At 50.5% G+C, this 22574-nt stretch overlaps 1 protein-coding gene across 8 annotated transcripts; it reads right to left on the reverse strand.

The window, feature by feature from the left end:
* Positions 1–1397: 1397 nt before the first annotated feature.
* LDLRAP1 (low density lipoprotein receptor adaptor protein 1) lies at positions 1398–22082 on the reverse strand. Of its 8 annotated transcripts, none has more exons than XM_035562221.2 (9): positions 21935–22082; positions 17114–17256; positions 15327–15439; positions 12435–12549; positions 9274–9346; positions 8616–8699; positions 7176–7303; positions 5231–5265; positions 1398–3420 (listed from the first exon to the last, which is right to left on the reverse strand). In XM_035562221.2, the coding sequence occupies exons 1-9, from the start codon at positions 22017–22019 to the stop codon at positions 3276–3278; spliced, it is 921 nt and encodes a 306-aa protein (XP_035418114.1). In that variant the 5' UTR covers positions 22020–22082; the 3' UTR covers positions 1398–3275. The 8 variants fall into 8 exon arrangements, with proteins under 8 accessions (XP_035418114.1, XP_035418113.1, XP_035418112.1 ...); XM_035562220.2 differs by having other exon boundaries at positions 7176–7306; positions 21935–22075; XM_035562219.2 differs by lacking the exon at positions 21935–22082 and adding an exon at positions 21166–21306.
* Between the last annotated feature and the right edge of the window lie 492 nt (positions 22083–22574).

The raw sequence follows: 22574 nt of genomic DNA on the forward strand, positions 1-22574 counted from the left end.
ATGGCTGTGCCCCATGGGAAGGTAGTGAGGAGCAGGAAGTCAAACGGAAAGCATCAAAAGGCCATCAGCCCTTTCAACTGCAGCCTTTTCCTAGGGAACAGAAGTGTTTAGATACTTAAAACCTTCTTAACGATTTGTGTCAAGAGGTTGAGATCCTGGCAAGAACTCACTGGCTGTGGTTGAAGGCCAGTTTATTTTTTTAAATCAGCCCACGTTGCACAGCGAGGTGGTGGGAAAGCAGCGGGCACCATAGGCAGCCTACCAAGCAGGGTGCTGCCGTTTCATGACATATCTGGGTATTTGGCTGCTGAGCAAGGGAACAGTGCAAGCATGTATGCAAGGACCCCCTCCCAGCTGTTGCAACACAGTAAACTCCTTCCTCTCCCTCTCAAAAGCACACTGCCAGCGGAGGTGAAGGAAATGGACACTGAAAGCTTCTTAACTGTCGCTTAAAAAAACAAGTCACATCAAAACTAAAAGATCAATTCGTACCTCAGCACCGCCATCGGTTATGCACAAAAGCAGACTGTTGGTATCCAGTACACATAATCTGAAACATCTCCTTACACTGGAATAGGCGATTTAAACAGAAAAATGAACTTTTTTGATAGCCTAACACTACTGGAAGAGAGGCGTCTCTGTCTTCACCCACAGCCCAGCTCTCATGCCCAAAGAGCATGCCTGTACTCAGGTTAAATCTATTTGTCAGCATTCCCAAATGAATTTCTCCATTTGCTTCCCAGGTGAGTGTTAGCAGTGTGATTAACCAGCAGCTGCAGGAGCCCAACTGCTCTTGAGCTTGTAGCCAGAAAAAGCAGGAATTTCAAGGAGAGGCTGAATACGCAGGGAAGTACAGGGTATTCTCTGTGCAGTTTTATTTAAAAGCCAACTATTAAACTCCCCCCAAGGGAGAAGTACAGTGCACAGTGACTCAAATACTATCAATTAAGATACTTTTTTGATGTCACCAGCACCACACGTACCTGCCCATGAGACCAATCATCAACTTTCATCTCCTGTTATCATCCTTACCTAGAGGCTGATTCAGCTAAGCAGGGGCAGATTTACTGAGCAGACTGCAAATGGTCACCTCCTGACCCTATCAGTACATCGCCACATGGCATAGGAGGCAGATGCTGCACGCCTTTCTGCTACATCCTGTGTGGCCACATCTGCTCCTGCTAAGCGCTTCCTGGAAGCGGTGCTGCCACATGGTGTTTAACTGCAGCCATAGATGGCCCTGGAAACAGTCTTCTGATGGACAGAAACTTCCTCTTTTCCCACTGTTTCTGGTTGCTTACTGCTATGCATCAAGGGAAAAAGAAAACTCAACCAGTTAGAAATACAAAGGCTTCCACATATTAAAAATGCCGCAGTAAAAGTAAAGCCAGCACAGATGCTCCAAAAAATGGCAGAATATTTATTTTCTCCATACAGATATTGTTTACAGCATTAGGTTTTCTTAAAAACTATATACATACATATATAGTATTGTGCATTTCAGTATATGATTCTCAAATCTCTAGAAAAGGAGAAATATCAATGTACAGAGAAAGCCTCACAGTCCATTAGGTTCATGTCTCTACTGTGTGCCTCTGTAGCATGGATGAACTTTGAGTAATTCCTTCAATCGCAAGAGACCGATGCTACACATGACATCAAGTAAGTCATGGGCACAGTAGGTTCAAGATGTAAAATTGCTCTAAACACAATTTTGCAGAATAAACAGGGAACACATTTTATTAAGAGACATGATGAGTTGGCTTCCCAAGTCCTCAATACCTTATCACAATAATAGAGAAAAAAATCAAATCTAAGTTAGAGTCATTCAGCTGTTTCCTAACAAACTGTTACAGCTGACAAAGAGGTTTTGTTTGTTTGTTTGTTTACTAGCAAACAAAGAATTATAAAGAGCTGTCTGAGGAATGAATTAGTGTTTCAAAGCCAAGGTCCAAGTTACAAATCTATAAAACAGCTTAGTATACTTAGTATACTTCACAGAAGGCCACAAACATTACAAACTGTCAGTGCAACTATTTAGGATTATTAAACTTAATCTTTTAATTAGCATAAGCTTTATACCTCCATTACTTATTTTCAGTTCCACAAATAGATGAAAAGAGCTTCTTAAGCCTCACAGCAGATGTGACTATAGGGGGAAGAGGACTGGAGTACCACTGAAAGGGGCACCTTTTGCTAACTGAACATCCAAGTACTGGTCTTGTCTAATCCAATTCCATCTGAGTCTATTGAGTGGACAACTACCAAATAGTTTTGAGACAGTAAAAAGGCACGCATGGCCAAATCCACTTAGCAGAGCTAAGAACACAAATCTATTGTGCTACTGGATTCAGACAACCTGCAACTTTCAACACACTTTAGAAAAGCAGATTGGTTACTCCCTGGTGGCTTTACTTTTAAACCAACAATGCAACTGAGCCTTAGTATTTCGAGTCATATCAGAAACAGTGCATGTGAGCAGTCAGTTTTGAAAGAGACCTGAAACACTGATTTTTTTTTTGTTCGTTCGTTTGTTTTGGAAGAGGGATAAATAGCTTCTCAAGAGATATTACAGGCACTGCTTAGTTTGCCATTTTGGACCATTGCTTTCGGTTAAAGTTTTAAAGTGCAGAACTTCATAGAATCTTTGGGTAAAAAGCGTCAATTCCTTTAAGAAGCTGTCAAAGAAAAAGCCAGAATATGTATGGGTGATTGACAACTGTGAGAGCATCACAGACATTCCCAACAAAAACAACATCTTTGCTACCTCTTTGATTTTATCATTGCTAGCAGCTGCAGCAACTCTCTTCCCCTTAGCCTAGGCAGGTGATGTGTTGTTCAAGAAACAGTAGCTTAGTAACAGTCGTGCTTGCAGCTGCATTTGCATCTGCAGATCTTTGTCTAGAAACGCGTATACGCAGAGACTTTGGTGTTGCATAGTCTTTTGCAGAGAGGAACAGGCACTGCTGATGGTTCTTCCATGGTATATTGCAACCAAATACTGTAGATGCTCTACACACCTTCCAATAATGTATGTAAACTGCAACAGCTATGAATAAATACGTTCAAGAGCATCTCACAGTTTAGATAAAAGCAAGGTAAAAAAAACCCTCTCGGCATTAGATTTCTAAAGCTTTGGTCTAAGTCGTGCCATAACATCATCTGACTTGAAGATCCCTCAGAAGAGTCCCTTGTGTACAGCACCTGGAAGAGCATTATTCAGTCCACAGACTTTTAGTGGTTATTCTAATATCAGCTATTAGATGAATTTGATTTCAAAACATGAACACATCATCTTTCTCGCCTGTATTTGGATCTATTTTATCCCAATCTACAGGTGAAAGCATTTCTGCGCTCTGGATGTCCTGAGCTGTCAGTCCCGTGTCGAGAACGTGAGGGTTTGTTCTCGACTGAGCAAGTCTAAGAGGGAAGAAAAACAAAAAATAAGAACAGAAATGCATGCAGTTTATAGCCTGGATGCTTGATGCATCTGAAATGCCAAATCCGAACTTCAGTTACGCATTTTAAAGTCCTCCAACGGAAAGAAGTAATTCAAGAAGGGGAGAGTTGGCATGTAACGTTTGCAACTCTCTCAATTATAGCTGCTTTTCTGCTTGTTTGTCATTACATTTCCCCTACAGGCATCCAGGGAATTTGCAGTCTGGACATCCCATACATTCATGGTCTGGCATAACAGTGTCTTTTTCCTCCTATTAGATATTGCTAGCGGGTGTGTCATTAACTGGGTTCTTATCTCAGCATAAAGGCTCCACTGGCCAAAGGAGCACCCTCACTGCAATGACTCGGTTCTCATGGTGTTGTCACTCACTGCCTACTAGTCATTGTGGCAACTCTCAGCAGCCCTCCTGCCTCCCAGGGCCCTGGCCTAAACATTTAACTCTTTGCGTTAAGACAAAGTCTCAGATGGTGCTTAACAGCCCACAAGATCAGTTTAAAGAGTTTTCATCTCTGCAGGTCCTAGACATTTCACAAAACTTAACAAGCCCCAGTTTGTTGTTGTGCTTTTAAATACCCCTGTGAAAACATAACACTGCAGCATCTGTTTTCCCAGTTCCACAGGTTAATGCAAATATTTGGTGTTTCATATAACAGATGCATGGCATCGAATAAACCTCAGGTAAAACTAACCACACATGCACTTTTTAATAAAGTAGAAAAATGACCAGCAACGATGTTCTGGCAGGAGGACTTTCAAAAGCATCCACCCCAATGGATGTGCAGTCCAAATACCGTGTTACCCAAACAACAGGGGTGATGCAACAGCTCGGCATCCAGCAATGCAAAACAAAAGACTGCAATAACATCTGCTTATTTAAGTAAAGCAAGGAACAGAGGTGAGAAAAACAGATGATATTAACATCAAGCAGTCCCTTTATTGAACGTGACTTTGGACAGGGTTGCCATGGAAGTGAAACCTTTAAATCATTTCCAAGACCCAAACAAGACACAAAGGTCCATCTTCTTAGGGATGAGCACATAGTTTTTTGCACCGCAACATCCCTGTCACCCTGCACAGGCCTGTCTACACAAGGACAGACAGGATAACTGACCCAAAAGAAAACGGATTTGTTTAACATTGCTGGATTGCTCGGTGCGAACCTCCAAGGAAGGTTTTAATTTGGATTTGAAAGTTGAAAGTAAATTAAGCCACATGAACTTATGCCCACAAACTCTGAATGTGCTCAAGTACATTAACTCAAAATTAGTGTATCAGAGTTGCTGCAAAGCTGCAGAAGGGACTCAGTGGAACTGGACTCGACAGGGAAGGAGGACGCTGCCCTCAGCAGTTTGCTATTGGTTTGGGAAAAGATGAGACTGCGGTACCAGGATTAGTCCAAGCCTCACAGAAAGGAAAGGAAGGATAAAGACCCCCATGCCAGAAGCTGGGACCAGTGTTGCCACAGCTAGCACAGGAGCTGGAAACAGGCAGCTTCAAACCTCCCTGGCAAGCAAGAGCAGACATGCTGGCTGCTTGAGGAATTAAATTTCTTATCACATGCACCCTCTCTCCATCCTTAAAAGGCTGTCAAAATACTGGCTTATCAGCCAGTCTCAGAGCCTATCTTTCAATTAGAAGCTGAGATACTGATGGGGCAGTTGCCTAGGTCAGATCACAACAGCTGATTGGATTAGAAGCACTATGAAAAATGCTGGTCCCTTGGGCTAGTCCCCAGTGGTGTGAGCTTGTAAAGGGAGTTATCAGAATTACCTTGAAAATGCCTCGTCGAGACCATCATCCATTTCCTTTTTTAAAGAGATAAAAAGAGAGAAGTAGTTGCTAAGAGAATGCACAGAAGTGTATTTAGAGATCTAACTCTGTACTTGAGCATGGCAGACAAAATGTATGTATGTGTATATATATATATATATATATATATATATATATATATATATATAGACTTCTGACTGCCTAAAGCAACACTTCTACCAGCAATTTGCCTCCTTAAACAGGTTTTATCTCACTCTCCATACAAGTCACAGGGTAAGAGATGTAACTCTGGGTTGTCCAGGCTTGCTCAGAGCAGGTCCCAGGGCTCAGCCTGGGGATTCTGTGCTCCCCTCACAGCCCAGAGACAGGGGAGAGGGATGACCTTTTTCCACCATACCCAAACCAGGCTAATTCTGTCCAGAGGCTGGATCTGGCCCATCAGCTGGAGTAGATTCCCCTCTGGGGTTAACTGCGTCCCTCTGAAGAAGCCAATACCCACAAACTCCCTGCTTGAAAATTGCCACCTTGTTCTAAGATGAAAGCTGGTTCCAAAGCATCCACATGCCAAGCCCTCCACCACCCCTAGCCTGCTCTTTCATCATTGCAAAGCAGAAGACTCTGTTTTGACTGAAAGCATTTGTTTGCTCTTTATGCAGAAACACATTTTGGGCAGACCTGATACTGGGTGGCAGACAACTACCTAGGACTGAGCAAAGCGAACCACGGCCCTCAGCTCTTCCAGCTCCTGCCACATGACCGGCACATGCTGTAGGTTTTTGCTAGCAGGACTGACCTAGACAGATCTCAGCAAGATGTTTTGGGCATTCACTGGGGCTTTTCTGGATCAGGAACCTGGAAAGCAACAATGTACCAGCAAAGGGCTGGACCTGCACTGCCTGAGAGCAACCCTGGTATCCTTCTCTAATCTGTTCTTTTAAGGGTTCCCAGGGAAAGCATTTGAGTTGCTCAGGGGAGAAAGGTTTCCCATGCAGAAAGACAGCCCTTTGAAAGGACTTTGCTATGGACAGCCTTGACAATTCCTGAAATTGAGATACGTTTGCAGATCTGATGTAATATGCAAAGCATGAAAACTCTGCAAGAAGGGAGGGTTCAGAGACTGCTGTTAAACCTCCAGGATTTTATATGACTTGGAATTGATCTTCAGGTTTAACCTGAAATGCCTCAGACCTGGCAGACACAAGAAACAGGCTTCAAACAAAGGCCTTTATCATTCGATCCTCCCAAATTATAACAGGCAGCATGTTTCCAGAGAGGAAACATGGTGGGAACAAGGTCAGAGGTTGGGGGTTCAAAGATCAGCCCCAGCCCTACTGCTGAGGGAGCACTTGGGTGTGCAAGAAGCTCCCCTATGGATGCACACCCAGAAACATCATCTGGATTATTTTTCTACTGCTGGTCCGTGAAACAGTTAAGCCAGATGACTGGATATTTTAGAGAAGCCACACATGCTCAAACAAGCAAGACAGAGCCACAAATGAGAACAAGGGAAAACTAAGAGTAATAACAAACGTAAACATAACCTGGTTTTAGTGAACAGTAAACAAAGGCCATTAACATAATGATTTTTTCCCCTGAATAGAGCAGTTAGGTGGTCTCTCAATTAAGTGACAAACCACAGAGAAATGCTGTTACAGAATAAATAATGTTCAATTATCTGACAGCAGCATTTTCCAGAGTGGCTTGCAATTGCTTTAATTTATTTACTGATCCTAAAAAGGACAGTAGGTACTCAAATGATTTCTAGTAGGACACCAAAACCCAGCTCGCTTGGGCATGTCTGAAACCCTGAATGGCTCAGCTGCCCGAGAGCTCCCAGGGGGTTTTATCCAAGAGCAAGCTCTGCAAGGGGACCCGGAGCACATGAAATGGAGGCAGCATCAATCCCTGTCAGCTTGGCAGATGCTATGGTGCCCTAGGCACTTACCCACATCATGTTGTTATTTACAGAGGAGCTGGGCCCAAACATGCTGTTATCTAAATGTACAGAGTTTGCACTGCCACTCAGAGTCAATTTGGCAGGATCTTCTAAATCCAGCAAGTTCGCCGTGACTGCTGCTGTGAACAAAGAAGAGAGGGAACGAGGCAGGGGAGGGAAAAAAAGAAACAGATGACACAAAACCAACCTGTTTTGCAGCAATTTCTTTCCCTTCAGGGGAATGTTAGGGGGTAGCATTGAATTTCTTCACCATGGCCACAACTTTTAGTATGGAGAAGCTACATTCACACTGGCTGAGGCTGTGGTTTCTACCCAAATAATTCAAGATACTCATATCAGGCACCTGAGATCCCCTCATCAGGGATGCAGGGGAGGATCAGACAGATTGTCCCTCCATCGGCCATCGAAGAAGGCTCCTGGGTACGTGCTTATGTTCAGAAGGACTCAGGATCAGTCCTGGGCAAAGCTGAGACATCCCATCCCAGGGCTTCATAGCCCATGGGATGGGAACAGCAACCACACAGTGGGAACAGACTGGGCGATATCATCAGCTCAGACCATGGCACCAGTTCAGCATCTCACAAGGATGCATCTTTATTTTATAGGAATGAGGGAAAATCCTGCACTGGACAAGGAATAGTTTATAGCCTTGGGGCTGCCAGTACACCACAGGGAAGCCTTAAATCCTCCTCACCACACTGTGATATGTGCAGATGCAGAAATGCTCCAACTGCAAGTCATCAGCGTGTGGCCAGGCAGACAACGGGGCCTATTTCTACACCAGTTGCAGCCTTGGATCTCATTTGTTCTATTGTGCCACCACTTGTGACAGATTCATCCAGTCCTGGGCCTTCACATGAAAGAATGAGATATGCCAGTCTGGAAGTAAGCCCAGTTTAATGCTATTTTCCTCTGTGCCAAATCCTCTTATCTCTGTGGCCAGCATGGAAGGGAGATTAGTCTTCTGTCCCATTTCTCCCTGGCTATGCATCTAGTGTTTCAGAGGACCCATAGCCAGACAATGAATTATGAGGGCTTTTACCATTTAATTGTTTTATTTTCACACAGCCAACAGGACAACAAGTTTTTTGGGTCCAATGCAAACTCAAAATCAAACTTGGGATGTGGAGATCCATGCTAAGCTCCTAAGGGCATTACAGCCAATTTGTCTTGGATGGAAGTAAATAGATTCGGGGAGACAGCAGCTGTGTACAAGGGGGTGCAAGAGATATTTAATGGAAAGATGGAAGGATCCAGAAGGCAGCCACCACACTCCAGGCACCCTACCAAGGGCAACATCTCAAAAAAAAAGTGCCTGCTCCTTGCTGATCATCGAAGCCCTCCCAGGAAGAAAACCACAAACATTAGACAGCAGCCTGATGCCCCCATCCCCAAGGCTGAAGAAAATTTCTGCTGCTGGTGACTTACGTGTGTCAGGGCAAGCATGGGCATCCAAGTTTGGGCTGCTCGACCCTTCTCCTTCCAGGATGGACCTTTCCCGCTTTTCCTTCTCTGAAAAAGAAGGAGACCCTATCACTGCCCACAGAGCATTACCCCATAAAGCCTTTTGCAAGGAGGGCCAGCAGGGACGGTTACAACAGGTCACCAGGTCTCCTCTGCCCAAAGCAGCCCAGGATCTAGGTGTGTTTTATAATCTTCTGGAAGGTAAAAGCAAAAATACTGACAGTGGCAGGGCTCCTGAGATATCACAGATAAACACTTGGTCCTCCAAACCTACTTGCAAGAAAGGAGTGCAGCCAAAATTCAGCCTGATTGACAAGGCTGTCTAGTGAAACCTAGAAGATGACTTAAATCATGCCAGAGGTTGGACCAACCTTGACAGCAGTCTGGAAAATTTGAGGGCAAGAGGAAAAGAAAAGGCACTTGAAAGCCAGAAAAACACAGAGTCATCCCTTGAACTTCTGGGTCCAACTCAAATCCAAAATCAAACCCGGATGTGGGGATCCACACTAAGAGCATAAGGACATTACAGCCAATTTGGCAAAAGTAAATAGACTTGGAGGGACAGCAGCTGTGTGGAAGAGTAGAAGTACATGTAAAGAACAGAGAAAGGAATAAAACTCACCTTCCTTGGAGGCTTGCCACAACTCAAACGCTATTTTGAACGCCTGAGCTACAGTGAGGGTGACTGCCTGGGCCTGGAAAGACAGTGGTTAGGCAGCACATTAATAGATGGGTCCTCACATAGACTTAAATCATTTGGAGGTTCTGCCTTCCAGATTCACGTTAACATGGATCCAACCAGTCCTCCGCTCCGTGCACTCCTGCACTGCCTGGCTATGGAGAGGTAACCAAATATTGATGGAAACATGGACTTGCTCCATGTAGAACACAGACCACATTGCAGACATCTTTAGCTGCAACAGGAAGATGGAGGAGGCAGAGAAAGAGCCATCAGAGGCATTATGCTGACAAGTAGAGAGAAGGGCCGCTCCCAACCACAGGGTGCACAGCTCTTCATGCACCCCACACCTAAACACATCTCAACAGGCGCAACTGCTGCACAGCCCCAGACTTTTCCCCATGGCTCCCCTAAGGCTGTGGCTCCCTGCCCAGGGGCTGTGCTGTGCAGTATCTGCCACAGAGCATCACGCCCAGAATGACCAATCCTGCAAAGGGACTCAGCACCTGGTCAGAGCCCAAGTAGCCTGGACCACACCACTGTCACTGTTGTCACACAACAGCCAGGTAGAGAAGTACAGGGCTGTGTTTTGCTGCCCTCTCCAGCACCCAGCGAGACCACATGCATGAGGATGCTCTGAGAGCAGCAGACAACAGGGCAAAATGTTCCCAGCTCTCCTGGACAGGGAGTAATCTGGGAGGTGAGATGTGGGAGACCCACAGAGTCTTCCCCTTCTTCCCCCCCAGCTAGGCTGGGTCCCATGGTTTTAAACTAATACTTCAGGTTTGTTTTGCAACAGCCTCAAGCTGGACATACGCACAGACAGGGCTGCAGCAGGACACCTTCATTTCAGTCCCTTCATTTCTCCCCCAGCCAAGAGTTTGAGTAGTATTAAGAAGAAAAAACTAACAACAAAAAAAACAAACCACACCCTAAATAACACACATTGCTTAAGATGAATAAATAGCGACATAAATGCCAGTTTCATTAGGAGAAGACAGAGCTCACTGGCAGTTTAGAGTGCAAGGAGATAACAAGTAATACACCAAGGCTGGCACACTGTAGGAGCCCTGAGGTTTGTTTTATGAAGTTACAAGCTAAACAAACCCAGATCCTGGAGCACATAACCTACAGCCCTTTGCAGTTTGGAGGACGGGGGCATAGGGGAAAGTGCTGAAGGAGAACACACTTCTCCCAGAAGCCATGCACTCCTGCATGGGAAGAAGAGAGGAGACTGCAACAAAGCAATTAAGCCTTGCAAGGCATGAGAGCTCATTTGAATGTCAGAGCTATTTACATCTTTGATGGAAGTGGAAACATTTTATGGTTAAAAACTTAAATATGGTAATTAAGTACAAAAACCCCTCACAGCTGTTTACAATTTTAAGCTTGATTCAGATTTGACAGCTTAAAGACAGCCACTGTTGAGAATTACTCATGAACTAAAAATACAGACTAATGATATGCCTGTTGACTGGTAGCTATGCATACATTCAGGGACCCTGCCCTGGGACAGGGGCAGTCCCTGGTGTGGGAGCAGGGCACCACCCTACTAGCATGACATTCATGCATTTTATAGACAAAGAAAAATATTTCCAGTTTTTGCCACGAAAGGCCTTGGAGAACTTCATTTGGAGGGAGATGTACTGTGCTGATGTATAATGAGATGATTCATTTACCAATGGAGAGATTTAAATTTTAATTTGCAGAGCAAGGCTTATCTTCACCATGCAAGGATGGGAATGCATACCACAGGAGACACAACTTGTAGCTTCCATTATTCTCTCCCCAGAGGGGAAAAAAAAGGAAAAAATAGAAAAGAACTGGGAGAAGTGAAGAATATTATCAGACCTGCAGTCACTGTGCTCCAGGCATGAGCAGCACTGCCAGCCTGACGGAGACAGGGATGCTCATGAGGACCCAGAAATCACCATCCTGGGATGCACCGAAGAGAACAGCTCCTGCAGCCTCCTTGGATATTGCTTCCTGGCTTGGAAAGGAGGGAAGCAGATCCAGGACATCCAGCTCTCTGCTCAGACCCCCAACAGACACAGCAGGTCCCTCCAGAGGAAGGATTTCTGGGGGCAGAAGGATCTGACCTGTCCTTCTCTCCTACACCCCTTCCTGCCATTTGCTGTCAGACCCAGATGATGCTCTACTTGAGAGCCCCAAGGGCTTTCCCATGCCGCCATGTGGAGCCACTACCCAGTGATCCACTTCTCTCCCCTTCCAGCTTGTAAAATGTTGTATTCCTGCCCATTCTGACCATCTGGGAGCCCTCCCTCCACAAGATACCCTGAATCAGCAGGAAAAATCCCACAAGAAGGTTCAAAGCAAAAACCAGAGACTGGTTTATGTATGCAGGTCTCTGCTTCAAGCCCTAATTCCTGGCACAGTGGGGTCTCATACACTGCATGTCCTGACACCTCTTTCTGGGAGGACACAGCTCTGTCTGCAAAGATGTCAGCAAAAATTGGACAGGGAGCTTCAATGGAGAAAGAGACAACAGGACAGTAAGCCCAGGATCACTGGCTAAAGGCCTCCCATCAGCAAGGCATCCCCCCAGCACCTTGCTATCACCATCCTCCCTGGAGGTATCCTCACTTCTCCAAGCCTCTCAAGCCCATGACGTAGCAAGGCTCCTGCAATCCTGGGAGGCAGCTGCTGAGCAGGAAAAGGAGTCCCAGCTCCCAGGACTGCAGCAAGGCAGGAGGATTTCAGGTGCTCGTCCAGGGCCAGGTGCTCTCACCCCAGTCTCAGACCTTGGGGGCAGAAAGGCTTTTCCTTTCCTGTCCATGTGATACAACTGGCTGAACCCAGCCCATAGTTACACCTCCTCCTTGTGCATGCTCCATGGCAGTGGTGGGTCCCTCTGGGGAGTGATCACCTGCCACTGGGCAGCAATTAACTGCCTGCAGACAGGTTATAGCACCACATCAGGACCATGGAGCACCTGGGCAGGTACTCTCCCACAGCCTTTAGATGGGAAACGACTCCCCTCGCTATAACTAAGGGCAAAACTGTTATCTCATCGCAGCAGTCGTGCAGCCCCTCTCTGCTTCCTCCTCCTAAAGCCACATCCCCATTTCTTCCTCTGGACTAACCATTTTCCGTTTGGTACAGAGGAAGGCATGGCACTCCAGGTTCTCATTGAGCTGGTTCTGGGCAATGTAGGCAAACACTTTATCGTGGATCTTGTCTGCCGTGCAGTAGGATATCCTGAAAGACAGAACGAAACGTCTTGTCTGGGGCACTGCACGCACAGACCAACCAACCCCTCATCAAACCTGCCAGCAAACTCCTGCACCATGTCTTCAAGCATCAGGGCCAAGCAGTGAAGGCAGAGAGAGTGCAGGAGCATTACCCAGCTTCAATACAAAGCCCAGCACAGAGGATGTAATGCTGCTGGTTTGAGCGCAAGAGAAACTCAGTGCAGCTGCTGGCCCCTCTGTAGCCAGCCACAGGACAGCTCAGCACGAACCACGTGCATCACACAGAGGCAGGAGAGAAGAGAAAACATTTCACCTTGTGGGAAAAGGACAGGTTCTAGAAGGCAAGTAAGTACTGCAGTGTGGCAGTCTGGGACTACATATAATGCTCTGCCTCAGAGAGACTCTGGAAGATCTTCCTTGGAGTACAAGGTTACAAGAGGAGACAGAAAGACTTTTTCCTCAACCTATGAATTAATCTTGAGGTTCCCCTGTGCTTTCTCAAACCAGGGAAGGAAACTGATGCAGGAGCACCAAAGAAAAGCTGTCAAAGACTGAAGTTTGCGCTCTGAGATCTGCAGCAGCAGATGCATAGGATGCTCTGAGAGCCCTGACGTGAGAACACAGGATGCAGAGAAGGCAGCTCAGCCTCCCTTGAGGGAGCATCCCTGGAATAGCTGCATCTCTTCCAGTCTCCAGGCAAGGGTTACGCTGGAATACAAGACTCTGGAAGAGCAACAGGCTCTCCCCCCAGGGACCTTCTGGGCCAGGAGCTGCAGGACCAAGCATCTCATCTAAAGGCAGCACTGGCTGGAGCTGCGCTGGACATTTAGTGCTAGACAGTAGGCACAAGCAGCGACTCTTCCCTGGGCATGCAACAGATCAAACAGGTGGTACAAAACAAGAAAGCTCAAGGAAAAAGTGGGGCACACTGGTGGAAGTTTTCCTGTCGCCCTGCATTGCCCATTCAACTCATGCTCTTGCTGCCCCAGAGGCTTTGCGGGGAAGGGACTAGAAAGTCCCAGTTCCCAGGAGATGCTGAAACTTAAAAAGCAACATTCAAAATTTATTTACACTGCATTAGGTTCTCACTGCATGTGAGGCTCAACAGCCTGTGTTTAGTCTTACAGAGCTGAGCTGTGCTCTGGATTAAAAAGGCACTTGGAAGCCTACTCCTTTCTCCCATTTGTCCCCATAGCAGCATTTCTGGTCTTTTAATAACCATGACAAAGCTGCAAAAGGTCACCTACACAGACATGTGGCTGTTTTCCTGCAACCTCCAGCGTTCAGATTGATATACGATGGGCATTAATTTGCAGGGAAAGGGCAATTCACACCCGCCTCTGAAGGGAGATGGGTTTTATAACTGCGAGGCCTCTGGCAGCAGCACGCCAGTGACAATAGCTACATTTTAGTCGCAGCCACCCTGTCCTGCTGCCTGACTGAGCACCCGACCTGGGGCAAGAGCTCAGAGGTGGCATCTCCCTGGTAGGCAAAAAAGCCAAACAGAAGACAGTAGAGTTGTTAGAGGAACTCCCTGGAAACAGTACTGGTGGAGCATGCTTAGAGAATGAGGGGATAATCCCCATGTGCACAGACCCCAGCTTTCACCCCTTACCACCAGCATCTCTGGGGAGCAGCATCAGTTCCCACGTAACAGCCTATTTAAGCTGAACCAAGGGGATGCTTGTGTACAAGCACTGATGGGGAGGGACAGCTTTACTGCTGGCCATGAAAGTGTCTGGGCAGAATTTAAGGTAGCATCTAAACACCCAAGGCCCATGGCTCTGCTCACATAAGATTTTACACCAGCATAGCAATACCAATTTTGGTGTGATCACGCTCACGGCCGCTTCACCCAGCTCTGCTCTTTAAGCAGTGGTTTTTTTTTTTTTTTTTTTGTTTTTGTTTTTATCTCCAAGGTAGGTTGCTGCAGGTGACTGCTTAGTTTAAACTGGAGAAAAGCAAGTAGGTTAGTAGTCCTGCTAGAAAGAGTGCCCCAACCTAGCGCTCCCCATCCCATGTATAGCAAAGGGCTATAATATGGCAGGTGAAGGACAGAAAGCGGAGTGTATGAAGGGTGAAAGGAGAAGGGACAGAAGTGATGGAAAGGGACAGATCTGAGCTTAGCTGTGCTCCTCCTGGCCTGCATCTGCCTCAAACCAGATGCTCTTTGAAAATACACTTAAAAAATCCAGGAGTGGATATGGGATAATCCAGCCTCACCATCCCCTCCCACACTGGTATTAGGTCTCAACAGCTGCCTAAGCTCTGCTCTTTGTCAGGGCGATGTAAACACGTCAGAAGCAAAGAGCATGGGGCACAGCAGCCAGCAAGGACGGGGGACAGCCCCAGCTCCTGCACTCACATCCTTGTCTGTTCAGCAATGCTCTGACCACCCTCCACATCTACCTCCTGCCTTTACCCGCTTCAGCATTTCTTCAGCAAAGCTTCACGTGGCCACAGGGCGCTTGGCTGCAGATCAGCAGTGTGCTCACATGAAATGTCTAGGCTCATTATGCCTTTCCTTACCCCACCACTGGACACACTTATTGCATGACACGTATACTTCCCTTAAGCATAGGGATCACACTCCTCCCACTGTTGCTTTGCTTTAAGACATGATGGTCAGAGATACGTCAGTTCAGGCCTGGGTGGACATCAGAGCTGGCCACCCAGGAGGGGGGACTCAGCTGCCAACACAGAATGATTCTCTCATCACCCTGGGCAGAGTCAGGTGAGGAGGGCTCAGGGCACACATATGCTGCAGTGTGTCCCATAACGCACCTGTATATGGAGATGTTCTCGATCAGCTCATTAGTTCTGCTGTCATTTAACACGATCCCTCTGGGTGAGACCTTCAGAGTAACTTTCTGCAGTTTCTTTCCACTTGCTTTTGCCTTTGGAAGGAAAAGAGGGAGGGGAAAGTTGCAGGCTTTTAGCACATACACATACAAGGCTATATGAGCACAGCAGATCAGTCACTCTAGGTATGCAATAGACTACCTAATAGACATACTAATAGCAGTAATTAGTATTAGAGACTGAATTTACTACCAGGTGTGTTAAGGCACTTGTTAAAACATTACGTTCCCTTAAGGAGTGATTTACGCTGGCATTAGTGAGACAAGGATGTGCACCCTCCACCTCATACAATGCAGAGGTACGAGTCTAGCACCTCCATCACAAGGATATCACCACAACGTCAGCAGTCAGCACAAAGTCGTGGCTGGTCTGGCCAAGCTATGCAAAGCTGTGAACGCTTGATGGCACCCCAGGGAGTTTTCCTTTTAGGGCCAGCTCCAGAGCAGTGGGGGGGCACCAGTGCAAATTCAGGGAGCCATGAGAGCACAAGCCCTCAAGAGAGCTGTGCTGGGAGCAGGACAGCCCTGCAGGATGAGGGATCCCGAGCAGCCAGCTCCGAGTTGCACTGACAAATCCTGCTCAAGCAGCAAGACATCCCCTGTGCCGAGGTCGGACTGCGGCTTAAAAAGTAACAAGACTTAAGGTGCCACTTCCTCTGATTTACTAGTCTTGCGCTTTCATGCTTTAGGTTACATTCAGCTCACTGCCCAGCTTCTCTCAAAAAAGTTACACAGCTAGCTAGTTGCAGACTGCAGACCTGGATCCCTAGGGAGCTCACTTGAGCAATGTCCAGATCGGCTGACGGTCAATCCTGCCCCTCCAGGAGTGGTCTCACCCTGGGGCATTTACTTAAAGGCTCCATTCTCAGTCACTCAGAGCAGACATAAAGGGCTCTGCCAGCCGCTCCCCTTTCCTGTGAGCACTCCCCTCTCTTCTAGCTCCGCACATGTCAGGAAAGAATCCATCATTACCTAACACAGTTCGCAACCCCATTGCATTTCATGGTAGTTAACAATACAATTGAGTATTTGCCTCCCTCAGTTTTATAAGGGCTTAAAGAAGCATTAATTTTACATGGAAAGCCTGGTGAGCAGGGGCTCTGGGGAGGCTCTGTGTTAGAGAATGGCCGAAAATTGGTCCCTCTTGCATCAGAGGTTACAGCAGGATGGGTGGCTGCATTGGCTGGGAATTGAAGCAAACCATCCTGCTCCCTCCTCCTCTTAACTCTCCAAATCCTGTGGCAAGAAAATTCAGAAATGCATGCCAGGGCACAGGCTCAGGGCTTGGTCATGTGCTGGCAGCACTCAAAGCACGTCCCTGTCTTCCATGGCGAGAGACTGCCATGGGGGAGGCTGATTTCACCAGGTCAGAGCTTTCTTCCACACCCAGTGCCACCCAAGCTTATCAAGCAGAGCCAGAACCCAGACATATAACAGCAGCTTACTTCAGCATAACCCTTCTGCAGGCTAGTGTGGCCCCAAAGGCTTCCCAGTGCCTCTCTGCATTTCTACCCACACCGCTGGATGCTGCAGAGGAGCCCTGCTCACCTCTGTAAGGGCTGAACCTGCAACCCTGATGGCCACCACAGCCTGCAGAAAGAGAGCTTTGCTTCCATACCCTCAGCTTTTAAAATCATCCCTGGTGCCAGAAGGTGACATGGGTCTGCTCTGCAAATGCTCCAGGGCTCGCATCCCAGCACAGATACTCACAGTTGCAACGATCCTTTTGACAGCAGCTGCAGAGAGCTCCTCACCCTTCGGCTGCTCCACCAGCGTCATGCCCAGGTACTTGAGGCTGAAGAGCACCCCCTCCAGCAGTGTCTCTCGGGTATCGGTCCAGTTCTCTGGGAGCTCTAGGGAGGCAACAGAGAGGCTCTTGGAATCCCAAACGCACAAGGGAAGTTTGCCGGGAGGGCACAGCATTTCGCCAGCTGGCTTCTGCTGTGCCAGGTGGGGACTCCTGTGTCCACGTGGGTAGGAGTGCATGCTGCATGTGCTGAGCAACCAGACAGCCCTGCCATGATGGATTTCACAAGGTGCTGGTGGAAGGTGGTAGAGCAGAAAGCTGGCTGTCAGAGGAGGCGACAGCATGCTTCAGTTGCATGCAACAGCAGCTGAGAGGTGTTCACGCAGTGGACATCACTGTCAGCCCCCACAGCTTTCCAAGGCAGCAAGAGCAACCCCCTCATTTTTCTTTTTCCCAGGAAGACAAGCCTTCACAAGTCACAGCATATGTCAATGACCCTTTAAGATCCATCAGCTCTTCAGTTTAATAGAGGGCACCCATGCTCACACCAAAACCAAAGGACTCCTGAGCATCAGGCCCAGCCAGGTACGGAGGGGAGGGCTCAGTGCCCACCCTGTGCACCACAATATCCTTACGCTATGCTAACCATCACCTACCTATAGAGGTTAAGTCAGGATTTGCCACTAGCTAAGCCCATGTGCATCTGCAGAGATCCAAATGTTGTGCCATGGCTCGCTAAATCTGTTACCAACAGCACAGGGAACCCCATCACACAGGTGAAGCTTCACACAGGTGAGGTCTCTGCTCTGGAGGCTGCTGGGGGGCCATCAGCCTCCTCCCTTGCGTGAGGGGGGTGGAGTGGGAAAGAGGGTCCTAAAAAGGGAGATAAGTTTGGAATCACACTGGAAGTCAGGCAGGCTGGAAGATACAGACGTGCATTTCCAAGTATGACTATTCCTCCTTTTCCCGAAAAGGCATGGGAAACAGCAGTAGATTTGTAAGACTGAAATTGCACCACAGGATTTAACCTCTGACTTCCAGTTCCCGATACAGAGCTTGCAACCCAGGATCTGCAGCTTTCATATTTAAGGAATCTTGCTTTGAGCAGGAGGCAACTATACCAAGGTGCATGTGATGCGCTGGCTGTGGGCTGCAGCATGCAAACCAAAGCCCTCCTGTAATCATGGAATACCCTGAATTGGAAGGGACCCACAAGGATCATGCCATGGTGCACCCTGCATGCCAGGTAGCACCCTATGGCCAAGAACATGCCTTGGTAGTGCCTTTCCTCCAGAAAGACGACGTGGTTTGTGTGTTCCTACAGTGTACACACGAGAGGAGTCAGGGCAGAAAGGTAGAGTGTCTTATGCTGAGCACAGGCAGTCTGTGCGCCTCTGCAGTGCGTGCATGCAGAGGGAGACAGCCTCTTATATGCCAGAACAGACAGGCTCGTGTCCCTGCAACGGGCGAGTGAGGGGGAAGAGGCCAGGCTCTTACCTCTGCAGGTAATGCTGCAGCCGAGGTGCCCTACAGCCCTAGGAGCAACGTGGCTCCTGGAGAGCAGTTTATGCCGGCTGCAGACAAAACATGCCCCTGAAGGCTTTGTTGCCTTGTATTCAGCCCAAGTTTTGGCTGCCTCCAAGCAGCAGGGCCAAACTCAGCAACTTTCTGCAAATCCACAGCCACTTTGGAGAGCAGGGGCAGGGCTGCAGCATGGGGGGACATGCCTCTTGAGTAACCCAAGGCATGCAGCCTTGTGGCAAGGCAAGACAGCAGATAAGCCATAAACCCAGCACCGCTCCCAGCATGGGTGTCAAGAAGAACCCACCTGAAACCTACCAGCAAGTCCCAAGGGGCAGCCTGCAGTGGGAAAAGAAAACCACCTGGCAAGAGCTCCTGAGCCCGAGCCCCAGCTTGGGTGAGGAGTGTGCTGCAGGGAGGGAGCCATGCAGCTGTGCAGCCATAGCAGGTCCTGCTGAGCAGGAGAGGATCCTGGCTGCAGGCTGAGCCAGACGCCTGGCAAGAGGAGCTGCTCCACTCCAGGAGCCAAGATGAGAAGAGGAAAACAGCTTTTCTTCACTTGGCCAGCACGAGTGTCAGAGCAACGCTTGCTGGTGAGCACACACACAAAATCCACCCGGAGCTCCGAGGACATGTGGGATGCTGCATTCGCCTTGTACCTTGTCTGGAAATGGATGGTGCCAGCAAAGAGCCTGGTTTCTTCAAAAGCCAAGGGTGTTGCTGCTACCCTCCCACCCTCAGCACCCAAAGCTGGGTGAGCATGTCGGGAGGGAGGTTTGCACACAATGGCCAGGCAGCCGCCTGCTCCCGCTCCTTCAGCTGGTCATGGTGCACGCCCCATGTTCCCACCACACTCTGCCCTTAAATCCTTCCAAGGCAGCGCAGATAAGAGAAGCAAGCACCATCACCCCTTGACCTCACCTCCCTGACTTCTGCTCTGTGGCATTGCAACACAGCTCCTCCTTGCTCCCTGCATGGAGGTGGAGGGGCAGATTTGGTAAATCTGGCCCAGCACATCCCCTGCCTCCCACGGCCCCTCTGCAGGAAATTTCAGCTGGTGCACTGTTCCATCCTCCCTACTCTGTACAGAGCTTCACCCCAGCAAGGATTTCAGCCATCTCCAGAATGTTTTTTGTCCCAGGCATGCTCTGTGCCTTGGCTGCTGACAGAAGTTCTCAGTAGATGAAGACAAACCCTTCCCTGCCCTTCCTCCTGTCACTGCCTTGGCTCCACAAGTGGGCAGGACTGCTCTCTTGGCATCAGCCCGCCATGCCTCAACTTCAGATACCATGCATGAGCCATGCCCGAGAGATTCAGGACAGCCACCCAGGCTCCTTGGCGTTTTGCAACACCAGCCATCACATTCATCTTCTGGACAGGGCTCCAGGTGCACAGCCTCTCCCCTGACACAAGCTCCACCAACAAGTGGGACCTCACCACATTGCACTCTGAGCAGGGCAGCAGGGGACTCGCGGAGGTCAGGGACCCATTGTGTGCTCTGGAGCGATGCCTAGGCGCCACTGGCTGATGGCTGCAGGAAGGCCCCGGGCACTTGCTCCTCACACTGAGCTGAGACAGAAACACGGGTGGTTTTGGTGCAGCCACTGAAGGGCTTTCAGAAAGAGAGAAGCTGACGAGGGCACCAAGGAGCAAGCATCAACAATCTCCAAGCCAGGATTTTTTCCCTCCTTTGGTTCCTGCTACTGGGCAGAGCTTTGCTGCCAGGTAAAAAGCCCAGGAGAGCCTCTACTCCATTTGGCCCCTTTGCTGCCAGCACCCCTGCTCAGGCACTGCTTGCAGTGAGCGGTAACAGCCTGGGGAAGAACCTCCAAGTGTGCCACCCGAGGTGAGAGGTGCAGAAACCACAGGGCTGTACAGACAACAAGCTGTCAGGCTTAAAGCACGTGAACAGGCAGCAAGGTAGGGAGTGTGGCAGGGACACATGGACTCTCCTCCACATGCCCTGCTCAGCACCATTTCCCACCATCTTCCAGTTAATGCAAGCAAAATGCACCCAGGCTTTGCCCTTACTGAAGCAGACCCCTGAGGCTGGCACACCTGGCTCAGGCAACGTGGCCCCACACGTGGGAGGTGGAGGCGTCTGTCCCGTCATCCAGCTCCGCTCGGCAGGCAGCAATGCTCCTGCCCATGACAGGCTGGTTTGCAAGGTCATTTCTCTGCAGGCTCAGAGATGTCTGTAGCCCAAATTCAAGGGCTGCCACACTTTCCAGTTAGCGAGGAGCGTCTCTGTCCCACAAGACCACTCTGGGGAGCACCTTAACAAGTCCCAGCACAGCACCAGGCATTTGCAGCCGTGGGGCTGCCAGTCCCCCCCAAAGCACCATCAAGCTGCAGTTTCACCTCCTGCAGCTACTGGCCCCTTAATTCTTACAAAAAGGGGCAAGAATCCAGGGTAAATCCCGTCAGGAGATCAGTAAAATGGGGAAGTTTGATCCTGCCTGTGGACAGCAAGGGCTCCAGGCACAGCCGGTACCTTCCCACATCGCTCCTGCGATGTTTTCACATGCTGCCAGGGCGCTCGCAATTCCCTGCGGTCCCTCACCAACTCGCTGACCTTCGGAGCACCCCAACGCCATCCGAGCAGAGCAAGGGGCGGCCCGGGCTCGTCTCCACCGGCCGCTGCAGGAAAATATTTGGCAGGAGCCGAGCGGCCGCTTGCCCCAGCGCAGGCCCGGGGCGGCAGACGTTGGCAGCGGGGCGACACCGCGGCCGGAGCCCCCACAGCCAGCGCTCCTGCCCCGGCACCCCTCCGGGGGGCGGCGCGGCCCCCGCCAGCGTTCCGCGACGCGGGGACCGGGCCGGGGCCGGGACCCCCTCCCCCGCCACGCAGTCCCGAGCCGCCCGCCCGCTCCCCAGGCCCCGGCGCCCCCCCGAGGCGCCCCGCAGCGGGGCAGGAGCCCGGCGCGGGGGGGGGGGGGGGGGGGGCAGGGCCGGAGGCGCCCCCGCCGGCTGCAGCACGGGGGAGCGGGGGGCGGGGGGGAGCAGGGGGGGCTCCGCGGGGGGAGGTGGGGCGGGCGAGGGAGAGCGGGGGCGCCGAGAGCGGGGAAGCGGACGCGGGGGAAAGGGGAAAGAGCTCCGCAGCCAGGGCGCGGAGCAGCGCCACGGCGGGGCGGGACGGCAGCGGGGCACGGGGGGAGAAGGGAACGGCCGCGGAGGGCGAAGGGAGGGGGGGCGAGCACGGGAAGGAAGAAGCGGAGCGCGGGGGGCGAGGAGGGGCCGGGGCCGAGCGCGGCGGCTCTCACTCTTGTGGCGGCCGCCGGCCCAGGACGGCTTGGCGACGCTGGGGCTCCGCAGCAGGGCGCGCCCCGCCGACCGCAGCGCGTCCATCCCGCGCCCGCCCCGCGGCCTCGACAACTTCGCGGCGGCGCCGCCCCGGCCCGGCCCGCGCTGACCGCGTCCGGGGGCGGGGCTGGCCGCCAAGCCCCGCCCCGCCCCGCGCGTGCCCCCCACCCAGCGGCCGCGCGGGTGGGGGGGACAGAGCCCGGCCTCGGCGCGCGCCTCCCTGCGCGTGCCCGCGGCTGCCGGCGGGCTCGGCCTGAGCCCGAGGCCGGGCGTGCGGGGGGTTGAGGCCTCAGCGGCGTTCCGAAGTTAAGGGGATGTCGCGGGGAGGCCAAGCCCCGTGTTCAGGAGGCGCAGGACAGTGCCGCACAGAGCCCGCTCCTCACAGGCGCGGTTGTTTGGTGGCGAACCCCTGCCCAGGTAAAACCTCGCCACGCCGGGGTCCCCACGCACGCCGCTGCGAAGCCTCAGAGCCCCCCGCAGCAGGGGCAGTGCGCGCGTGCCGGCCGGCCCAGGGGAACAACGCGCACCCCTGCCCGTGCTGCCAGCGGCCACCTGGACGCCAGCCGCACGCGGCCGTTCCGTGAAACCCCCGGGAGAACT

Source organism: Cygnus atratus, chromosome 23 (assembly GCF_013377495.2).
Source record: "Cygnus atratus isolate AKBS03 ecotype Queensland, Australia chromosome 23, CAtr_DNAZoo_HiC_assembly, whole genome shotgun sequence".
Classification (NCBI taxonomy): Eukaryota; Metazoa; Chordata; class Aves; order Anseriformes; family Anatidae; genus Cygnus; species Cygnus atratus.